General features: G+C 44.6%; 1 protein-coding gene across 1 annotated transcript in view; it reads right to left on the bottom strand.

Annotated features, from left to right (window-relative positions):
• Positions 1-6,751: 6,751 nt before the first annotated feature.
• LOC120042714 (pro-neuregulin-2, membrane-bound isoform-like) overlaps positions 6,752-22,157 on the bottom strand; it is a 56,819-nt gene continuing 41,413 nt past the window's right edge. The window contains exon 4 of the mRNA XM_038987516.1: positions 6,752-6,876. Coding sequence (XP_038843444.1) covers positions 6,752-6,876 — 125 coding nt within the window. The remainder of the gene's footprint in view (positions 6,877-22,157) is intronic.

Below are 22,157 nucleotides of genomic sequence, written 5' to 3'. Positions count from 1 at the left end.
ATACTGTTGTTATAGTACGCTTCATAATGTTGTTATAGTACAGCTTCATAATGTTGTTATAGTACAGCTTCATAATGTTGTTATAGTACAGCTTCATAAAGTTGTTATAGTACAGCTTCATAATGATGTTATAGTACAGCTTCATAATGTTGTTATAGTACAGCTTCATAATGTTGTTATAGTACAGCTTCATAATGATGTTTTAGTACAGCTTCATAATGTTGTTATAGTACAGCTTCATAATGTTGTTATAGTACAGCTTCATAATGCTGTTATAGTACAGCGCCATATAAATGTTATAGTACACCTTCATAATGTTGTTATAGTACAGCTTCATAATGTTGTTATAGTACAGCTTCATAATGTTGTTATGGTACAGCTTCATAATGTTTTTATAGTACACCTTCATAATGTTATTATAGTACACCTTCATAATGTTGTTATAGTACAGCTTCATAATGTTGTTATAGTACAGCTTCATAATGTTGTTATAGTACAGCTTCATAATGTTGTTATAGTACAGCTTCATAATGTTGTTATAGTACAGCTTCATAATGTTGTTATAGTACAGCTTCATAATGTTGTTATAGTACAGCTTCATACTGTTGTTATAGTACAGCTTCATAATGTTGTTATAGTACAGTTTCATAATGTTGTTATAGTACAGCTTCATAATGTTGTTATAGTACAGCTTCATAAAGTTGTTATAGTACAGCTTCATAATGATGTTATAGTACAGCTTCATAATGTTGTTATAGTACAGCTTCATAATGTTGTTATAGTACAGCTTCATACTGTTGTTATAGTACAGCTTCATAATGTTGTTATAGTACAGCTTCATAATGTTGTTATAGTACAGCTTCATAATGTTGTTATAGTACAGCTTCATAAAGTTGTTATAGTACAGCTTCATAATGATGTTATAGTACAGCTTCATAATGTTGTTATAGTACAGCTTCATAATGTTGTTATAGTACAGCTTCATAATGTTGTTATAGTACAGCTTCTTAATGTTGTTATAGTACAGCTTCATAATGTTGTTATAGTACAGCTTCATAATGCTGTTATAGTACAGCTTCATAATGTTGTTATAGTACAGTTTCATAATGTTGTTATAGTACAGCTTCATAATGTTGTTATAGTACAGCTTCATAATGATGTTATATTACAGCTTCATAATGTTGTTATAGTACAGCTTCATAATGTTGTTATAGTACAGCTTCATAATGATGTTATAGTACAGGTTCATAATGTTGTTATAGTACAGCTTCATAATGTTGTTATAGTACAGCTTCATAATGTTGTTATAGTACAGCTTCATAATGTTGTTATAGTACAGCTTCATAATGATGTTATAGTACAGCTTCATAATGTTGTTATAGTACAGCTTCATAATGTTGTTATAATACAGCTTCATAATGCTATTATAGTACACCTTCATAATGTTGTTATAGTACAGCTTCATAAGGCTGTTATAGTACAGCTTCATAATGATGTTATAGTACAGCTTCATAATGTTGTTATAGTACAGCTTCGTAATGTTGTTATAGTACAGCTTCATAATGTTGTTATAGTACAGCTTCATAATGTTGCTATAGTACAGCTTCATAATGATGTTATAGTACAGCTTCATATTGTTGTTATAGTACAGCTTCATAATGATGTTATAGTACAGCTTCATAATGTTGTTATAGTACAGCTTTATAATGTTGATATAGTACAGCTTCATAATGTTGTTATAGTACACCTTCATAATGTTATAGTACACCTTCATAATGTTGTTAAAGTACAGCTTCATAATGTTGTTATAGTACAGCTTCATAATGTTGTTATAGTACAGCTTCATAATGTTGTTATAGTACAGCTTCATAATGTTGTTATAGTACAGCTTCATAATGTTGTTATAGTACAGCTTCATAATGTTGTTATAGTACAGCTTCATAATGATGTTATAGTACAGCTTCATAGTGTTGTTATAGTACAGCTTCATAATGTTGTTATAATACAGCTTCATAATGCTATTATAGTACACCTTCATAATGTTGTTATAGTACAGCTTCATAAGGCTGTTATAGTACAGCTTCATAATGATGTTATAGTACAGCTTCATAATGTTGTTATAGTACAGCTTCATAATGTTGTTATAGTACAGCTTCATAATGTTGTTATAGTACAGCTTCATAATGTTGTTATAGTACAGCTTCATAATGATGTTATAGTACAGCTTCATAATGTTGTTATAGTACAGCTTCATAATGATGTTATAGTACAGCTTCATAATGTTGTTATAGTACAGCTTCATAATGTTGTTATAGTACAGCTTCATAATGCTGTTATAGTACAGCGCCATATAAATGTTATAGTACACCTTCATAATGTTGTTATAGTACAGCTTCATAATGTTGTTATAGTACAGCTTCATAATGTTGTTATAGTACAGCTTCATAATGTTGTTATAGTACAGCTTCATAATGTTGTTATAGTACAGCTTCATAATGTTGTTATGGTACAGCTTCATAATGTTTTTATAGTACACCTTCATAATGTTATTATAGTACAGCTTCATAATGTTGTTATAGTACAGCTTCATAATGTTGTTATGGTACAGCTTCATAATGTTTTTATAGTACACCTTCATAATGTTATTATAGTACAGCTTCATAATGTTGTTATAGTACAGCTTCATAATGTTGTTATAGTACAGCTTCATAATGTTGTTATAGTACAGCTTCATAATGATGTTATAGTACAGCTTCATAATGTTGTTATAGTACAGCTTCATAATGTTGTTATAGTACAGCTTCATAATGTTGTTATGGTACAGCTTCATAATGTTTTTATAGTACACCTTCATAATGTTATTATAGTACACCTTCATAATGTTGTTATAGTACAGCTTCATAATGATGTTATGGTGCAGCTTCTGCACACCCAAACATTAACTTATATTGGCACATTTCAACATGGAAGTAAGGAAATGCACCTCAACATGCTCACCCTGGCATACAGAACATTCAGTACCTGACTCAGAATCTGATAGCTGGAAAGCTCATCGTTGCCACATTCACAATCTATAGAAAAACATGTATCTTCCAATAACAAAATGTCCTTAGCGCTCTTGATTAATCTGACCCCCTTTTCAAAGGTCTTGAGATGTAAGCAATAATTCTATTTACCTCGCTAGAGGTCTCTGACTCGCGTAAATATTTGTTCCCTACTAAACCAGTGAACCATGACATCATGTGCGAGGCTCCTGCACGCTAAACGTGGGCTGAGAACCATGAGCAGATCATTATCCATCCTCCTCATCAGCAATGTAAGTATACATGAAAGAGATTTCTGTACATATGGGCAGTGTCTTCCTGTACTGCTCTGCTCTACTCTACTCTGCTCTGCTCTGCTCTGCTCTGCTCTACTCTACCAGTGCTTCTGTGAGAGATCGGGGAAGGGAGAGGGGGGTTGCTAAGAGGGAGGAAGGATGGGGTGATAAAGGGGGGATAGACAGGGTGATAGAGGGGGATAGATGGGGTGATCGAGGGGGGATAGAGGTAGATGGATTGGGTGATAGAGGGGGGATGGATGGGTGATAGAGGGGGAATGGGGTGATAGAGGGGGGATAGAGGGGGCACAGATGGGGTGATAGAGGGGGATAGACAGGGTGATAGAGGGGGGATAGATGGGGTGATTGAGGGGTGATAGATGGGGTGATAGAGGGAGGATAGATGGGGTGATAGGGGGGATAGACAGGGTGATAGAGGGGGGGGGGGGTAGATGGGGTGATAGAGGTAGATGGATGAGGTGCTAGAGGGGGGATGGATGGGGTGATAGAGGGGGGGTGGGGTGATAGAAGGGTGATAGACAGGGTGATAGAGGGGATAGATGGGATGATAGAGGGAGGATAGATGGGGTGATAGATCGGGGATAGAGATAGATGGATGGGGTAATAGAGGGGATGGGGTGATAGAGGTAGATGGGTGGGGTGATAGAGGGGGGATAGAGGTAGATGATGGGGTGATAGAGGGGGGATGGATGGGGTGATAGAGGGGGGATAGAGGTAGATGGATGGGGGATAGAGGGGGGTTAGAGGGGGGATAGATGGGGTGCGAGAGGGGGTAAAATGGGGTGATAGAGAGGTGAGAGAGGTAGATGGATGGGGTGATAGAGGTAGATGGATGGGGTGATAGAGGGGGGATAGATGGGGTGATAGAGGGGGGTAGATGGGGTGATAGAGGGGTGAGAGAGGTAGATGGATGGGGTGATAGAGGGGGGATAGAGGTAGATGGATGGGGTGATAGAGGGGGGATAGATGGGGTGATAGAGGGTGGATAGATGGGGTGATAGAGGGGTGAGAGAGGTAGATGGATGGGGTGATAGAGGGGGGATAGAGATAGATGGATGGGGTGATAGAGGGGGGATAGATGGGGTGATAGAGGGGGGTAGATGGGGTGATAGAGGGGGGGTAGAGGTAGATGGCTGGGGTGATAGAGGGGGGATAGATGGGGTGATAAAGGGTTGATAGAGGTAGATGGATAGGGTGATTTATATTTGTATTTGTATTTATGTTGCCAAAGCAGCAGCTACTCTTCCTGGGGTACAGTAAAATTAAGGCAGTTCATACATAAAACATTACAATACATTCACAGATTTCACAACACACGGTGTGCCCTCAGGCCCCTACTCCACCACCACCACATATCTACAGTACTAAATCCATGTGTATGTATAGTGTGTATGTTATCGTGTGTGTGTGTGTGTGTGTGTGTGTGTGTGTGTGTGTGTGTGTGTGTGTGTGTGTGTGTGTGTGTGTGTGTGTGTGTGTGTGTGTGTGTGTGTGTGTATGTGTGTGTGTGTGTGTGTGTGTGTGTGTGGAAATGTTTGTGTTGCTAATAGAGGGGGGATAGAGGTAGATGGATGGGGTGATAGAGGGGGATGGATGGGGTGATAGAGGGGGGGATAGATGGGGTGATAGAGGGGGATAGAGGTAGATGGATGGGGTGATAGAGGGGGATGGATGGGGTGATAGAGGGGGGATGGATGGTGTGACAGACAGGCTGATAGAGGTAGATGGATGGGGTGATAGAGGGGGATGGATGGGGTGATAGAGGGGGGGGATAGATGGGGTGATAGAGGGGGGATAGAGGTAGATGGATGGGGTGATAGAGGGGATGGATGGGGTGATAGAGGGGGATGGATGGGGTGATAGAGTGGGGATAGATGGGGTGATAGAGGGGGGATAGAGGTAGATGGATGGGGTGATAGAGGGGGATGGATGGGGTGATAGAGGGGGGATGGATGGTGTGATAGAGGGGGATGGATGGGGTGATAGAGGGGGATAGATGGTGTGACAGACAGGCTGATAGAGGTAGATGGATGGGGTGATAGAGGGGGATGGGTGGGGTGATAGAGGGGGGATAGAGGTAGATGGATGGGGTGATAGAGGGGGATGGATGGGGTGATAGGGGGGGATGGAGGGGGTGATAGAGGGGGGTAGATGGTGTGACAGACAGGCTGATAGAGGTAGATGGATGGGGTGATAGAGGGGGATGGGTGGGGTGATAGAGATAGATGGATGGGGTGATAGAGGGGGATGGATGGGGTGAGAGAGGGGGGATAGAGGTAGATGGATGGGGTGATAGAGGTAGATGGATGGGGTGATAGAGGGGGATGGATGGGGTGATAGAGGGGGGGATAGATGGGGTGATAGAGTGGGGATAGAGGTAGATGGATGGCGGATAGAGGGGGGATAGATGGGGTGATAGAGGGGGGTGGCGGGGTGATGGAGGGGGGATAGACAGGGTGATAGAGGTAGATGGATGGGGTATAGAGGGGGGATAGACAGGGTGATAGAGGGGGGGGGGTGATAGAGGGGGGATAGACAGGGTGATAGAGGGGGGTGGTGGGTGATAGAGGGGGGATAGACAGGGTGATAGAGGGGGTGGTGGGGTGATAGAGGGGGGATAGACAGGGTGATAGAGGGGGTGGTGGGGTGATAGAGGGGGGATAGACAGGGTGATAGAGGGGGGTGGTGGGTGATAGAGGGGGGATAGACAGGGTGATGGTGGGGTGATAGAGGGGGGATAGACAGGGTGATAGAGGGGGTGGTGGGGTGATAGAGGGGGGATAGACAGGGTGATAGAGGGGGTGGTGGGGTGATAGAGGGGGGATAGACAGGGTGATAGAGGGGGGTGGTGGGTGATAGAGGGGGGATAGACAGGGTGATGGTGGGGTGATAGAGGGGGATGAGGATCAATAGAAGGGGATAGGGAAAAGGGCTCTGACACGTTGGAGAGAAGAGGGTTAGAAATCACTTGACTGGAATGTTAATTCTATCAATGCAATGAAAGGACGAATGTGATTGACAGCGACTGAACAACAGTGTACAAATGAAGCATCATACAACTTTACTCTTTCTGTAAAGAATTACATATGGGATTTAGGAGTGGAGAGAAAAACAGAATTATTAACAAAAGATATATTGCAATTCATCTCTCACTACAATATATATATTGGTATTATTATTTGTGTACTAGTTTTACATTTTACTGAATTGTTATTAGCTAGTAACATTTCACTACAACATGTACTGAACAGTGTACGCAACCAATAAACTTTGATTTGATTTTAATTGATTGACGCTAATTAAAGAAGACGTAGCCTAACAACAAATAAAACAGTCCAAGCAGAGTCCAAACAAAGAGAAAAATTCCACCAAATGGTGCACTGTGAAGAATCCCAAAATAACAGAGAGGACTCACTTGCAGGAGAACTGATTGATACCATGTATGAAGTAACAGTCGCCGCCGTTCACGCAGTAGGCCTTCTCTGAGTCATTGCATCTTCTGGCATGGCCCGAGCCTGGAGACGGTGTGGTAGTTACTGCAGAGTAAGACAGAGTTACATCTTATTATAAACTGGGTGATTCCAGCACTGAATGCTGATTGGCTGAAAGCCATGGCATATCAGGCCGTATACCACGGGTATGACAAAACAACATAATTTTTTACTGTTCAAATTACATTGGTAACCAGTTTATAATAGCAATAAGGCACCTCTGTGGTTTGTGGTGTATGGCTAATAAACCAAAGCTAAGGGCTGTATCCAGGCACTCAGCGTTGTGTCATGCTTAAGAACAGCCCTTTGCCGTGGTATATTGGCCATACTGTATACCACACCCCCTCGGCCCGTAATGCTTAAATAACACAGCCATACAGTACTGTAGACAGTTAGAGCTTTTGTTACTGGAGTAGAGTACAATGTATATTCTGTCAAATAATACTTGAAACTAAGAGGGCTCTATACCGGGGAAATATGTAGAAGAGATGTCATATGTTTTAAAATACAGTGAAATATTCTACAATGTCATGTAGATAAACTCATAGATACAGGTGCTGCACCTCCAGATGAACTTTCTTATCAGGTCAATCACTTGTTGTTTCGTGATTTTATACACAATGCAAGAGAGAAACAGTCATTTGATCACTCATCCTACACTTTAAATGGTCAGATCTTTCCTTCCACGAATTGCATTGTCTCTCTCAGTAGTGTTGACACTGACTCTAGACGCTCAATGAGCAAAGATAAATATTTCCCCTTACAGAGCGTAAGAGTCCTTGTTTATACCTCCGATTCAGATCTTTGGAATGGAATGCCTAAATGTCACGCTGACTGTTGGTGTTGGAGTCATGCTTGGCCACGCAGTTGTAGGTAAACAGAGAGTACAGGAGGGGACTAAGCACGCACCCCTGAGGGGCCACTGTGTTGACGATCAGCATGGCAGATGTTGATCGTTACCACCTGGGGGCGGCCCGTCAGGAAGTCCAGGATTCAGTTGCAGAGAGAGGTGTTTAGTCCCAGGGTCCTTAGCTTAGTGATGAGCTTTGTGGGCATTATGGTGTTGAACACTGAGCTGTACTCAATTAACAGCATTCTCACATAAGTGTTCCTTTTGTCCAGGTGGGAAAGGGCAGTGTGGAGCGCAATAGAGATTTCATCATCTGTGGATCTATTGGGGCGGTATGCAAATTGGAGTGGATCTAGGGTTTCTGGGATAATGGTGTTGATGTGAGCCATTACCAACCTTTCAAAGCACTTCATGGCTACCGACGTGAGTGCTACGGGGCGGTAGTCATTTAGGCAGGTTACCTTCGCTTTCTATGGTGGTCTGCTTGAAACATGAAGGTATTACAGACTCGGTCAGGGAGAGGTTGAAAATGTCAGTGAAGACACTTGCCAGTTGGTCTGCGCATGCTCTAGGGAACGTCCTGGTAATCAGTCTGGCCTTGTGGCCTTGTGAATGTTGATCTGTTTAAAAGTCTTAAAAGTCTTGCTCACATCGGCTACGGAGAGCGTGATCAGACGTTTGCAGACGTGTTGTTGTGCGTTTTGTTGCTGTGCGTTTTGTTGCCAACCTTACTTTGCTAGCTGACAACTTTACGTTTTTTTTCTTTTTACTTTTTAATTACCGTTTATATTTTTAGTTTTTCCATCACAACTTTTTTCCCTCATTCAACTTTTTTCACTCCGGATGCTTTATCTGGACATGGTTCGTCAGCACTTTCAACAGCCGAAGCTAAGTAGTAACATTAACATGATGTCTTTTAACCTGTTTGGGCTGCAGGGGCAGTATTGAGTAGCCGGATAAAAGGTGCCCATTTCAAACGGCCTCGTACTCAATTCTTGCTCGTACAATATGCATATTATTATTACTATTGGATAGAAAACACTCTCTAGTTTCTAAAACCGTTTGAATTATATCTGTGAGTAAAACAGAACTCATTTTGCAGCAAACTTCCTGACAGGAAGTGGAAAATCTGAAATCGATGCTCTGTTCTAGGGCCTGCCTATAAATGTCCTTGATATATATCAGTATACATGCACTTCATACGTCTTCCACTAGATGTCGACAGGCAGTGAGAGAAGAAATGGAGTGTATAACTTGATCTGGGGTCGAATAAATGCTCTTTGTATGACGTGTCACCAGTTTCCTGTTTTCTGGAGAGCACGTGAAGGGACCTGGTTTTTCCTTCTGTACAGCTGTCGTTATAGACGACTAATATCTCCGGCTTTGATTTTATTTGATACATGTGACAATATCATCGTAAAGTATGTTTTTTCAATATAGTTTTATTAGATTATTGAAATTTTTTCGGGACGTTAGGCGTGTTGCTTTGTCTGCGTATGTTCAGGAAGGAGAGCTTCGCGCCACTTTGCTAGATTTCCGTGCTAATTGACTGGAGAAGAGGACATTCTAAATCCAAACAACGATTGTTCTGGACAAAGGACCCCTTGTACAACATTCTGATGGAAGATCGTCAAAAGTAGGACCCATTTTATGATGTTATTTCATATATCTGTCGAACATGTTGTACTAGTAGTTTGCGGCCAGGTTTTGGGCACGCTCTCGCCATAACGTAAACTGCATATCGTAATGAAGTTATTTTTAGAATTCTAACACGGCGATTGCATTAAGAACTAGTGTATCTGTCATTTCCTATACAACATGTATTTTTTAGTTATGTTTATGAATAGTTATTTGGTCAGAATATGTGAGTGTCAGAAAAATATCCGGACGTTGTGGGAAAAAGATGCTACGTTAGCACAATGTATAACCACTGATTTCAGCTCTAAATATGCACATTTTCGAACAAAACATAAGTGTATGTATAACCTGATGTTATAGGACTGTCATCTGATGAAGCTTATCAAGGTTAGTCAAAAATTATATATCTTTTGCTGGTTTGTTACGATCGCTAACTTTTGCTGCTGGGGAATGGCTTGTGTTTCTGGCTATTGTGGTAAGCTAATATAATGCTATATTGTGTTTTCGCTGTAAAACACTTAAGAAATCGGAAATATTGGCTGGAATCACAAGATGTGTCACGATCGTCTATGGGTGAGAGAGAGGACCAAGGCGCAGCATGTGCAAAATACATTCTCTTTATTTCGAGAAGGGAAAAACAAGCAACGAACACTATAACAAAACGAAACAAAACAACAAACGATCGTGAAGCTATAAACGTAAGTGCACACACAAGCTACAAACGTACAACATAGACAATTACTCACATTAACTTCTTATGGCTGCAAGCCCGACGTCGGTTCACTTATGACAACAGCCAGCTCAAGTGCAGGGCGCGAAATTCAAAATATATATTTTTTAAATATTTAACTTTCACACATTAACAAGTCAAATACAGCATATGAAAGGTACACATCTTGTGAATCCAGCCAACATGTCCGAATTTTAAAATGTTTTACAGCGAAAACACCACGTATATTTATGTTAGCTCACCACCAAATACAAAAAAGGACAGACATTTTTCACAGCACAGGTAGCATGCACAAAGCCAACCTAACTAACCAAGAACCAACCAAACTAACCAACAAACAACTTCATCAGATGACAGTCTTATAACATGTTACACAATGTTCCTCAGATGACAGTCCTATAACATCAGGTTATACATACACTTATGTTTTGTTCGAAAATGTGCATATTTAGAGCTGAAATCAATGGTTACACATTGTGCTAACTTAGTTACTTTTTCCCACTACGTCCGGATTTTTCCTGACACTTTTTCTGACACACATATTCTGACCAAATAGCTATTCATAAACATAACTAAAAAATACATGTTGTATAGGAAATGATAGATCCATTAGTTCTTAATGAAATGGCAGTGTTAGAATTCTAAAAATAACTTCATTACGATATGCAGCTTCGGTATAGCTAGAGTACCCAAACGTTGGGCGCCCACGACTAGTTCACATGTACGACAGATATATGAAATAGCATCATAAAATGTTTCTTACTTTTGCTGATCTTTCATCAGAATGTTGGACAAGGTGGCCTTTGTCCAGAACAATCGTTGTTTGGATTTAGAACGTCAACTTTCCCTCTTGATTTAGCACGCGCACTAGCCAAGTGGCACGGATCTCTCCATCGTCAACAAAGTCAGAGAACGGAACACGGCAAAACTCCCGAAAAAATTTCAATAATCTGATTAAACTATATTGAAAAAACATACTTTACGATGATATGGTCACATGTATCAAATAAAATCAAAGCCGGAGATAGTAGTCGTCCATAACGGCAGCTAAACAGAAGGCAATCCCACTGTCCACCTCGCGCTCCCAAGAGTACCGGAAATGAGGGACACGTCATACAAAGAGCTTGTATTCCAATTCAGACCAAGATAAACACTAAATTTCTTCTCTCACAGCCTCTTGACATCCAGGGGAAGGTCTATGAAGTGCACGTAGACTCTTACGTATCATGCCCATGTATAGGCAGGAAGAAGAACAGAGCCTCGATTTCAGACTTTCCACTTCCTGGTCAGGAAGTTTGTGCCAAATGAGTTCTGTTTGACTCACAGATATAATTCAAACGGTTTTAGAAACTAGAGAGTGTTTTCTATCCAATAGTAATAATAATATGCATATTGTATGAGCAAGAATTGAGTACGAGGCCGTTTGAAATGGGCACCTTTAATCAGAGCTACTCAATACTGCCCCTGCAGCCATAAAAAGTAATCCTAGTGCCTATGGCTGTCTAAAATATGGCTCCCAATCAGAGACAATTAATGACATCTGTCTCTGATTGAGAACCATTCAGGCAACCAAAGACACAGCTAGACACCTACACTAAACACAAACCCATCTACTCTACTTAACCCCCTAAACCATACAACCACCCTAGACAATACAAAAACACATACCTTCCCCATGTCACACCCTGACCTAACTAAAATAATAATGAAAACAAAGATAACTATGGCCAGGGTGTGACAGTACCCCTCCCCAAAGGTGCGGACTCCGACCGCACAACCTGACATTGAAGGGGAGGGTCCGGGGTGGGCCTTAATATGGCGGCGGCTCGGGTGCGGGACGTGGCCCCCACTCCACCATTGTCAATACCCGCTTTGGTGGCGCCTCTGGAGCGGCGACCCTTGTAGAAAGTCCCGGACTGAAGACCATCCCAGAGGGCGCCACTGGACGGATGGGTAGCTCCGGACTGAGGGGTAGCTCCGGACTGAGGGGTAGCTCCGGACTGAGGGACGGCAGCTCCGGACTGAGGGACGGCAGCTCCGGACTGAGGGACGGCAGCTCCGGACTGAGGGACGGCAGCTCCGGACTGAGGGACGGCAGCTCCGGACTGAGGGACTGCAGCTCCGGACTGAGGGACTGCAGCTCCGGACTGAGGGACTGCAGCTCCGGACTGAGGGACTGCAGCTCCGGACTGAGGGACTGCAGCTCATGGCTGGCTGACGGATCTGGCTGCTCATGGCTGGCTGACGGATCTGGCTGCTCATGGCTGGCTGACGGATCTGGCTGCTCATGGCTGGCTGACGGATCTGGCTGCTCATGGCTGGCTGACGGATCTGGCTGCTCATGGCTGGCTGACGGATCTGGCTGCTCATGGCTGGCTGACGGATGTTGCTGCTCATGGCTGGCTGACGGATCTGGCTGCTCATGGCTGTCTGGCGGATCTGGCTGCTCATGGCTGACTGGCGGCTCTGGCAGATCCTGGCTGACTGGCGGCTCTGGCAGATCCTGGCTGACTGGCGGCTCTGGCAGATCCTGGCTGACTGGCGGCTCTGGCAGATCCTGGCTGGTTGGCGGCTCTGGCAGATCCTGGCTGGTTGGCGGCTCTGGCAGATCCTGGCTGGTTGGCGGCTCTGGCAGATCCTGGCTGACTGGCGGCTCTAGCGGCTCCTGACTGACGAACGGTTCTGACGGCTCGGGACAGACGGGCGGCTCTAATGGCTCGGGACAGACGGATGGCTCAGATGGCGCTGGGCAGACGGATGGCTCAGATGGCGCTGGGCAGACGGATGGCTCAGATGGCGCTGGGCAGACGGATGGCTCAGATGGCGCTGGGCAGACGGATGGCTCAGATGGCGCTGGGCAGACGGATGGCTCAGATGGCGCTGGGCAGACGGATGGCTCAGATGGCGCTGGGCAGATGGATGGCTCAGATGGGGCTGGGCAGACGGGCAGTTCAGGCGCCGCTGGGCAGACGGCAGACTCTGGCCGGCTGAGGCGCACTGTAGGCCTGGTGCGTGGTGCCGGAACTGGTGGTACCGGGCTGGGGACACGCACCTGAAGGCTAGTGCGGGGAGAAGGAACAGGGCATACTGGACCCTGGAGACGCACATTTGGCCTAGTGCGTGGTGCCGGCACTGGTGGTACCGGGCTGGGGACACGCATCTCAGGGCTAGTGCGGGGAGCAGCAACAGGACGCACAGGACTCTGGAGAAGCACAGGAGGCTTGGTGCGTGGTGCCGGAACTGGTGGTACCGGGCTGGAGACACGCTCCATAGGGCGAGTGCGTGGAGGAGGAACAGGGCTCTGGAGACACACTGGAAGCCTGGTGCGTGGTGTAGGCACTGGTGGTACTGGGCTGGGGCGGGGAGGTGGCGCCGGAAATACCGGACCGTGCAGGCGTACTGGCTCCCTTGAGCACTGAGCCTGCCCAACCTTACCTGGTTGTATGCTCCCCGTCGCCCGACCAGTGCGGGGAGGTGGAATAACCCGCACCGGGCTATGTAGGCGAACCGGGGACACCATGCGTAAGGCTGGTGCCATGTAAGCCGGCCCGAGGAGACGCACTGGAGACCAGACGCGTTGAGCCGGCTTCATGGCACCTGGCTCAATGCTCAATCTAGCCCGGCCGATACGTGGAGCTGGAATGTACCGAACCGGGCTATGCACGCGTACAGGAGACACCATGCGCTCTACTGCGTAACACGGTGTCTGCCCGTACTCTCGCTCTCCACGGTAAGTACAGGGAGTAGGCACTGGTCTCCTACCTGACTTCGCCACACTCCCTTTAAGCCCCCCCCAATAATTTTTTGGGGCTGACTCACAGGCTTCCTACCGCGTCTTCGTGCTGCCTCCATTCGTCGGTATCCCTCATCGCACTGCGCCAGAGAATCCCAGGCGGGCTCCAGCACTAGCCCTGGGTCGATCGCCCACCTGTCGATCTCCTCCCACGTAATGTAGCCCAGATCCTGCTCCCTTTGCCATAAATCCTGTGTGTATTGCTCCTGTTGCTGCTTTACACGCCGCTTGGTCCGATTCTGGTGGGTAATTCTGTCACGATCGTCTATGGGTGAGAGAGAGGACCAAGGCGCAGCGTGTGCAAAATACATTCTCTTTATTTCGAGAAGGGAAAAACACGCAACGAACACTATAACAAAACGAAACAAAACAACAAACGATCGTGAAGCTATAAACGTAAGTGCACACACAAGCTACAAACGTACAACATAGACAATTACCCACATTAACCTAGTGCCTATGGCTGTCTAAAATATGGCTCCCAATCAGAGACAATTAATGACATCTGTCTCTGATTGAGAACCATTCAAGCAACCATAGACACAGCTAGACACCTACTCTAAACACAAACCCATCTACTCTACTTAACCCCCTAAACCATACAACCACCCTAGACAATACAAAAACACATACCTTCCCCATGTCACACCCTGACCTAACTAAAATAATAATGAAAACAAAGATAACTATGGCCAGGGTGTGACAAGATGCCTGTCTTTCATTTGCTGTACACCATGTATTTTTCAGAAATGTTTTATGATGAGTATTTAGGTATTTGACGTTGGTGTCTGTAATTACTCTGGCTGCTTCGGTGCCATTTCTGACGGTAGCTGTGATGGTAGCTGCAATGTAAAACTGATTTATAGCTCAAATATGCACATTTTTCGAACAAAACATAGATTTATTGAATAACATGTTATAAGACTGTCATCTGATGAAGTTGTTTCTTGGTTAGTTTGGTTGGTTCTTGGTTAGTTAGGTTGGTTTTGTGCATGCTACCTGTGCTGTGAAAAATGTCTGTCCTTTTTTGTATTTGGTGGTGAGCTAACATAAATATACGTGGTGTTTTCGCTGTAAAACATTTTAAAAATCGGACATGTTGGCTGGATTCACAAGATGTTTATCTTTCAAATGCTGTATTGGACTTGTTAATGTGTGAAAGTTAAATATTTCAAAAAAATATATTTTGAATTTCGCGCCCTGCACTTGAAGTGGCTGTTGTCATATTGTGCCCGGCTTCGGGCTTGCAGCCAGAAGAAGTTAATTGCAGTCGCTGTACTCATAATATACCGGAGAACGATCGCCTTACGGCGAGGATAGCTGTGCTACAAGCCCAGCTTCAGACGCAATCGTTAGGCAAGGGTAATTTCAGTGTAGGAAAGGAAGAAACAGCGTCTGTGCCACCAGTAAGTACAGATACTAACGTTAGTATAAATCCCCCCGCACAGTCCCCGCAGCCGGACAACTTTCTCATGGCTTCTGGAGGGAAATGCTGTAGGAATGCTCAACTGGTGTCGCTCATTCAGCCGACAGAAACTTTCAACCGGTTTTCCCCATTAAGTAGCGAGTCGGAGTCTGAGGCCGAGTTTTCTCTTGTCTCTACTCCTCCCGTTACGGGTCTGAGACGCCGAAGGCTCCCACGATTAGCTCTGACAAATTGAAAACCCTAGTCATTGGCGACTCCATTACCCGCAGTATTAGACTTAAAACGAATCACCCAGCAATCATACACTGTTTACCAGGGGGCAGGGCTACCGACGTTAAGGCTAATCTGAAGATGGTGCTGGCTAAAGCTAAAACTGGCGAGTGTAGAGAGTATAGAGATATTGTTATCCACGTCGGCACCAACGATGTTAGGATGAAACAGTCAGAGGTCACCAAGCGCAACATAGCTTCAGCGTGTAAATCAGCTAGAAAGATGTGTCGGCATCGAGTAATTGTCTCTGGCCCCCTCCCAGTTAGGGGGAGTGACGAGCTCTTCAGCAGAGTCTCACAACTTAACGCTGGTTGAAAACTGTTTTCTGCCCCTCCCAAAAGATAGAATTTGTAGATAATTGGCCCTCTTTCTGGGACTCACCCACAAACAGGACCAAGCCTGACCTGCTGAGGAGTGACGGACTCCATCCTAGCTGGAGGGGTGCTCTCATCTTATCTACCAACATAGACAGGGCTCTAACTCCACAATGAAATAGGGTGCAGGCCAGGCAGCAGGCTGTTAGCCAACCTGCCAGCTTAGTGGAGTCTGCCACTAGCATAGTCAGTGTAGTCAGCTCAGCCATCCCCATTGAGACTGTGTCTGTGCCTCGACCTAGGTTGGGCAAAACTAAACATGGCGGTGTTCGCCTTAGCAATCTCATTAGGATAAAGACCTCCTCCATTCCTGCCATTATTGAAAGAGATCGTGATACCTCACATCTCAAAATAGGGTTACTTAATGTTAGATCCCTCACTTCAAAGGCAGTTATAGTCAATGAACTAATCACTGATCACAATCTTGATGTGATTGGCCTGACTGAAACATGGCTTAAGCCTGATGAATTTACTGTGTTAAATGAGGCCTCACCTCCTGGTTACACTAGTGACCATATCCCCCGTGCATCCCGCAAAGGCGGAGGTGTTGTTAACATTTACGATAGCAAATTTCAATTTACAAAAAAAAAAATGACGTTTTCGTCTTTTGAGCTTCTAGTCATGAAATCTATGCAGCCTACTCAATCACTTTTTATAGCTACTGTTTACAGGCCTCCTGGGCCATATACAGCGTTCCTCTCTGAGTTCCCTGAATTCCTATCGGACCGTGTAGTCATAGCAGATAATATTCTAATTTTTGGTGATTTTAATATTCATATGGATAAGTCCACAGACCCACTCCAAAAGGCTTTCGGAGCCATCATCGACTCAGTGGGTTTTGTCCAACATGTCTCTGGACCTACTCACTGCCACAGTCATACTCTGGACCTAGTTTTGTCCCATGGAATAAATGTTGTAGATCTTAATGTTTTTCCTCATAATCCTGGACTATCGGACCACCATTTTATTACGTTTGAAATCGCAACAAATAATCTGCTCAGACTCCAACCAAGGAGCATCAAAAGTCGTGCTATAAATTCTCAGACAACACAAAAATTCCTTGATGCCCTTCCAGACTCCTTCTGCCTACCCAAGGACGTCAGAGGACAAAAATCAGTTAACCACCTAACTGAGGAACTCAATTTAACCTTGCGCAATACCCTAGATGCAGTTGCACCCCTAAAAACTAAAAACATTTGTCATAAGAAACTAGCTCCCTGGTATACAGAAAATACCCGAGCTCTGAAGCAAGCTTCCAGAAAATTGGAACGGAAATGGCGCCACACCAAACTGGAAGTCTTCCGACTAGCTTGGAAAGACAGTACCGTGCAGTATCGGTAAGAGCCCTCACTGCTGCTCGATCATCCTACTTTTCCAACTTAATTGAGGAAAATAAGAACAATCCAAAATTTCTTTTTGATACTGTTGCAAAGCTAACTAAAAAGCAGCATTCCCCAAGAGAGGATGGCTTTCACTTCAGCAGTAATAAATTCATGAACTTCTTTGAGGAAAAGATCATGATCATTAGAAAGCAAATTACGGACTCCTCTTTAAATCTGCGTATTCCTCCAGGGCTTAGCTGTCCTGGATCTGCACAGCTCTGCCAGGGCCTGGGATCGGGAGAGACACTTAAGTGTTTTAGTACTATATCTCTTGACACAATGATGAAAATAATCATGGCCTCTAAACCTTCAAGCTGCATACTGGATCCTATTCCTACTAAACTACTGAAAGAGCTGCTTCCTGTGCTTGGCCCTCCTATGTTGAACATAATAAACGGCTCTCTATCCACCGGATGTGTACCAAACTCACTAAAAGTGGCAGTAATAAAGCCTCTCTTGAAAAAGCCAAACCTTGACCCGGAAAATATAAAAAACTATCGGCCTATATCGAATCTTCCATTCCTCTCAAAAATTTTAGAAAAAGCTGTTGCGCAGCAACTCACTGCCTTCCTGAAGACAACCAATGTATACGAAATGCTTCAGTCTGGTTTTAGACCCCATCATAGCACTGAGACTGCACTTGTGAAGGTGGTAAATGACCTTTTAATGGCGTCAGACCGAGGCTCTGCATCTGTCCTCGTGCTACTAGACCTTAGTGCTGCCTTTGACACCATCGATCACCACATTCTTTTGGAGAGACTGGAAACCCAAATTGGTCTACACGGACAAGTTCTGGCCTGGTTTAGATCTTATCTGTCGGAAAGATATCAGTTTGTCTCTGTGAATGGTTTGTCCTCTGACAAATCAACTGTACATTTCGGTGTTCCTCAAGGTTCCGTTTTAGGACCACTATTGTTTTCACTATATATTTTACCTCTTGGGGATGTTATTCGAAAACATAATGTTAACTTTCACTGCTATGCGGATGACACACAGCTGTACATTTCAATGAAACATGGTGAAGCCCCAAAATTGCCCTCACTTAGAAGCCTGTGTTTCAGACATAAGGAAGTGGATGGCTGAAAACTTTCTACTTTTAAACTCGGACAAAACAGAGATGCTTGTTCTAGGTCCCAAGAAACAAAGAGATCTTCTGTTAAATCTGACAATTAATCTTGATGGTTGTAAAGTCGTCTCAAATAAAACTGTGAAGGACCTCGGCGTTACTCTTGACCCTGATCTCTCTTTTGACGAACATATCAAGACTGTTTCAAGGACAGCTTTTTTCCATCTACGTAACATTGCAAAAATCAGAAATTTTCTGTCCAAAAATGATGCAGAAAAATTTATTAATGCATTTGTTACTTCTAGGTTAGACTACTGCAATGCTCTGCTTTCCGGCTACCCGGATAAAGCACTAAATAAACTTCAGTTAGTGCTAAATACGGCTGCTAGAATCCTGACTAGAACCAAGAAATTTGATCATATTACTCCAGTGCTAGCTTCCCTACACTGGCTTCCTGTTAAGGCAAGGGCTGATTTCAAGGTTTTACTGTTAACCTATAAAGCGTTACATGGGCTTGCTCCTACCTATCTTTCCGAGTTGGTCCTGCCGTACATACCTACACGTACGCTACGGTCACAAGACGCAGGCCTCCTAATTGTCCCTAGAATTTCTAAGCAAACAGCTGGAGGCAGGGCTTTCTCCTATAGATCTCCATTTTTATGGAATGGTCTGCCTACCCATGTGAGAGACGCAGACTCGGTCTCAACCTTTAAGTCTTTACTGAAGACTTATCTCTTCAGTAGGTCATATGATTGAGTGTAGTCTGGCCCAGGAGTGTGAAGGTGAACGGAAAGGCTCTGGAGCAACGAACCGCCCTTGCTGTCTCTGCCTGGCCGGTTCCCCTCCACTGGGATTCTCTACCTCTAACCCTATTACAGGGGCTGAGTCACTGGCTTACTGGTGCTCTTTCATGCCGTCCCTAGGAGGGGTGCGTCACTTGAGTGGGTTGAGTTACTGACGTGATCTTCCTGTCTGGGTTGGCGCCCCCCCTTGGTTTGTGCTGTGGTGGAGATCTTTGTGGGCTATACTCGGCCTTGTCTCAGGATTGTAAGTTGGTGGTTGAAGATATCCCTCTAGTGGTGCGGGGGCTGTGCTTTGGCAAAGTGGGTGGGGTTATATCCTTCCTGTTTGGCCCTGTCCGGGGATATCATCGGATGGGGCCACAGTGTCTCCTGACCCCTCCTGTCTCAGCCTACAGTATTTATGCTGCAGTAGTTTGTGTCGGGGGGCTAGGGCCAGTTGGTTATATCTGGAGTACTTCTCCTGTCTTATCCAGTGTCCTGTGTGAATTTAAGTATGCTCTCTCTAATTCTCTCCTTCTCTCTTTCTTTCTCTCTCTCGGAGGACCTGAGCCCTAGGACCATACGTCAGGACTACTGGGCATGATGACTCCTTGCTGTCCCCAGTCCACCTGGCCTTGCTGCTGTTCCAGTTTCAACTGTTCTGCCTGCAGTTATGGAACCCCTACCTGTCCCAGACCTACTGTTTTCAACTCTTAATGATCGGCTATGAAAAGCCAACTGACATTTATTCCTGATTATTATTTGACCATGCTTGTCATTTATGAACATTTTGAACATCTTGGCTCTCTCTAATTCTCTCCTTCTCTCTTTCTTTCTCTCGGAGGAACTGAGCCCTAGGACCATACGTCAGGACTACCGGGCATGATGACTCCTTGCTGTCCCCAGTCCACCTGGCCTTGCTGCTGTCCTAGTTTCAACTGTTCTGCCTGCGGTTATGGAACCCCTACCTGTCCCAGACCTGCTGTTTTCAACTCTTAATTATCGGCTATGAAAAGCCAACTGACATTTATTCCTGATTATTATTTGACCATGCTTGTCATTTATGAACATTTTGAACATCTTGGCCATGTTCTGTTATAATCTCCACCCGGCACAGCCAGAAGAGGACTGGCCACCCCTCATAGCCTGGTTCCTCTCTAGGTTTCTTCCTAGGTTTTGGCCTTTCTAGGGAGTTTTTCCTAGCCACCGTGCTTCTACACCTGCATTGCTTGCTGTTTGGGGTTTTAGGCTGGGTTTCTGTACAGCACTTCGAGATATTAGCTGATGTACGAAGGGCTATATAAAATAAACTTGATTGATTGATTGATTGATCACACAGTCGTCCGGAACAGTTGGTGCTCTCATGCATGCTTCAGTGTTGCTTGCCTTGATGCAAGCATAAAAGGCATTTAACCCGTCTGATAGGCTCATGTCACTGGGCAGCTTGCGGCTGGGTTTCCCTTTGTAGTCCGTAATAGTTTGCCACGTGCAACAAGCGTCAGAGCCGGTGTAGTAGGATTCAATCTTAGTGTTGTATTGACATTTTGCCTGTTTGATGGTTCATCTGAGGGCATAGCGGGTTTCTTATAAGGTTTCTTATAAATTCAGTTGGTGCCGTGGTCATAAGGCACAGTGGGCTGTTTACCATGGTGAAGATGTCACAACACATACATACACAGGACACACACACACATGAAACGGACACACACACAGACAGACACACAGCACAATTACCTTTTGTCACTGTGTTATCCACACTTTGAGCTCATTCATTCCAGTTATTGATGTAGATTATTAATATTGGCATACACAGAGGGATATCGTTATAGGAAGAAAATGAGAAAGAGGGAGAAAGAAAGAAAGACCGAGACCAAGATAAATACATTGCGGCAACCTGACCTGTAATTGGGACAGAGACAGAGGGAAAGACATTGCTGCTCACCTGACCTGTAACTGGGACAGAGACAGGGAGAAAGACCTTGCTGCTCACCTGACCTGTAACTGGGACAGAGTCATAGAGAAAGACATTGCTGCTAACCTGATCTGTAATCGGTATCAGAAGAGTGTGATAAACAAGGCCAGTACATCATGTTGCTCATCTGTGGTAAACATGCATTTCAACAAAGCCCTCAATACAGTCTACATGTTCTGTTGGATATCACATGGAACCACTGGTGTAGCCCTCCGGAGGTCGGCCCCTCCAGATATCATATAAACACGCCATAAGACAGTACTGTGCAGCCGCCTTCATCAACCTGGCCAAGGCTTTCGACTCTGTCAATCACCGCATTCTTATCGGCAGACTCAGCAGCCTTGGTTTCTCAAATGACTGCCTCGCCTGGTTCACCAACTACTTCTCAGACAGAGTTCGGTGTGTCAAATCGGAGGGCCTGTTGTCCGGACCTCAATTCTCGGGCCGACTCTTTTCTCTGTATATATCAATGATGTCGCTCTTGCTGCAGGTGATTCTCTGATACACCTCTATGCAGACGACACCATTCTGTATACTTCTGGCCCTTCTTTGGACACTGTGTTAACCTGTTTGGGCTGCAGGGGCAGTATTGAGTAGCCGGATAAAAGGTGCCCATTTCAAACGGCCTCGTACTCAATTCTTGCTCGTACAATATGCATATTATTATTACTATTGGATAGAAAACACTCTCTAGTTTCTAAAACCGTTTGAATTATATCTGTGAGTAAAACAGAACTCATTTTGCAGCAAACTTCCTGACAGGAAGTGGAAAATCTGAAATCGATGCTCTGTTCTAGGGCCTGCCTATAAATGTCCTTGATATATATCAGTATACATGCACTTCATACGTCTTCCACTAGATGTCGACAGGCAGTGAGAGAAGAAATGGAGTGTATAACTTGATCTGGGGTCGAATAAAAGCTCTTTGCATGACGTGTCACCAGTTTCCTGTTTTCTGGAGAGCGCGTGAAGGGACCTGGTTTTGCCTTCTGTACAGCTGTCGTTATAGACGACTAATATCTCCGGCTTTGATTTTATTTGAT

This window comes from Salvelinus namaycush, unplaced genomic scaffold (genome assembly GCF_016432855.1).
Source record: "Salvelinus namaycush isolate Seneca unplaced genomic scaffold, SaNama_1.0 Scaffold752, whole genome shotgun sequence".
Lineage (NCBI taxonomy): Eukaryota > Metazoa > Chordata > Actinopteri > Salmoniformes > Salmonidae > Salvelinus > Salvelinus namaycush.
This window is presented reverse-complemented; position numbering and strand designations above follow the sequence as displayed.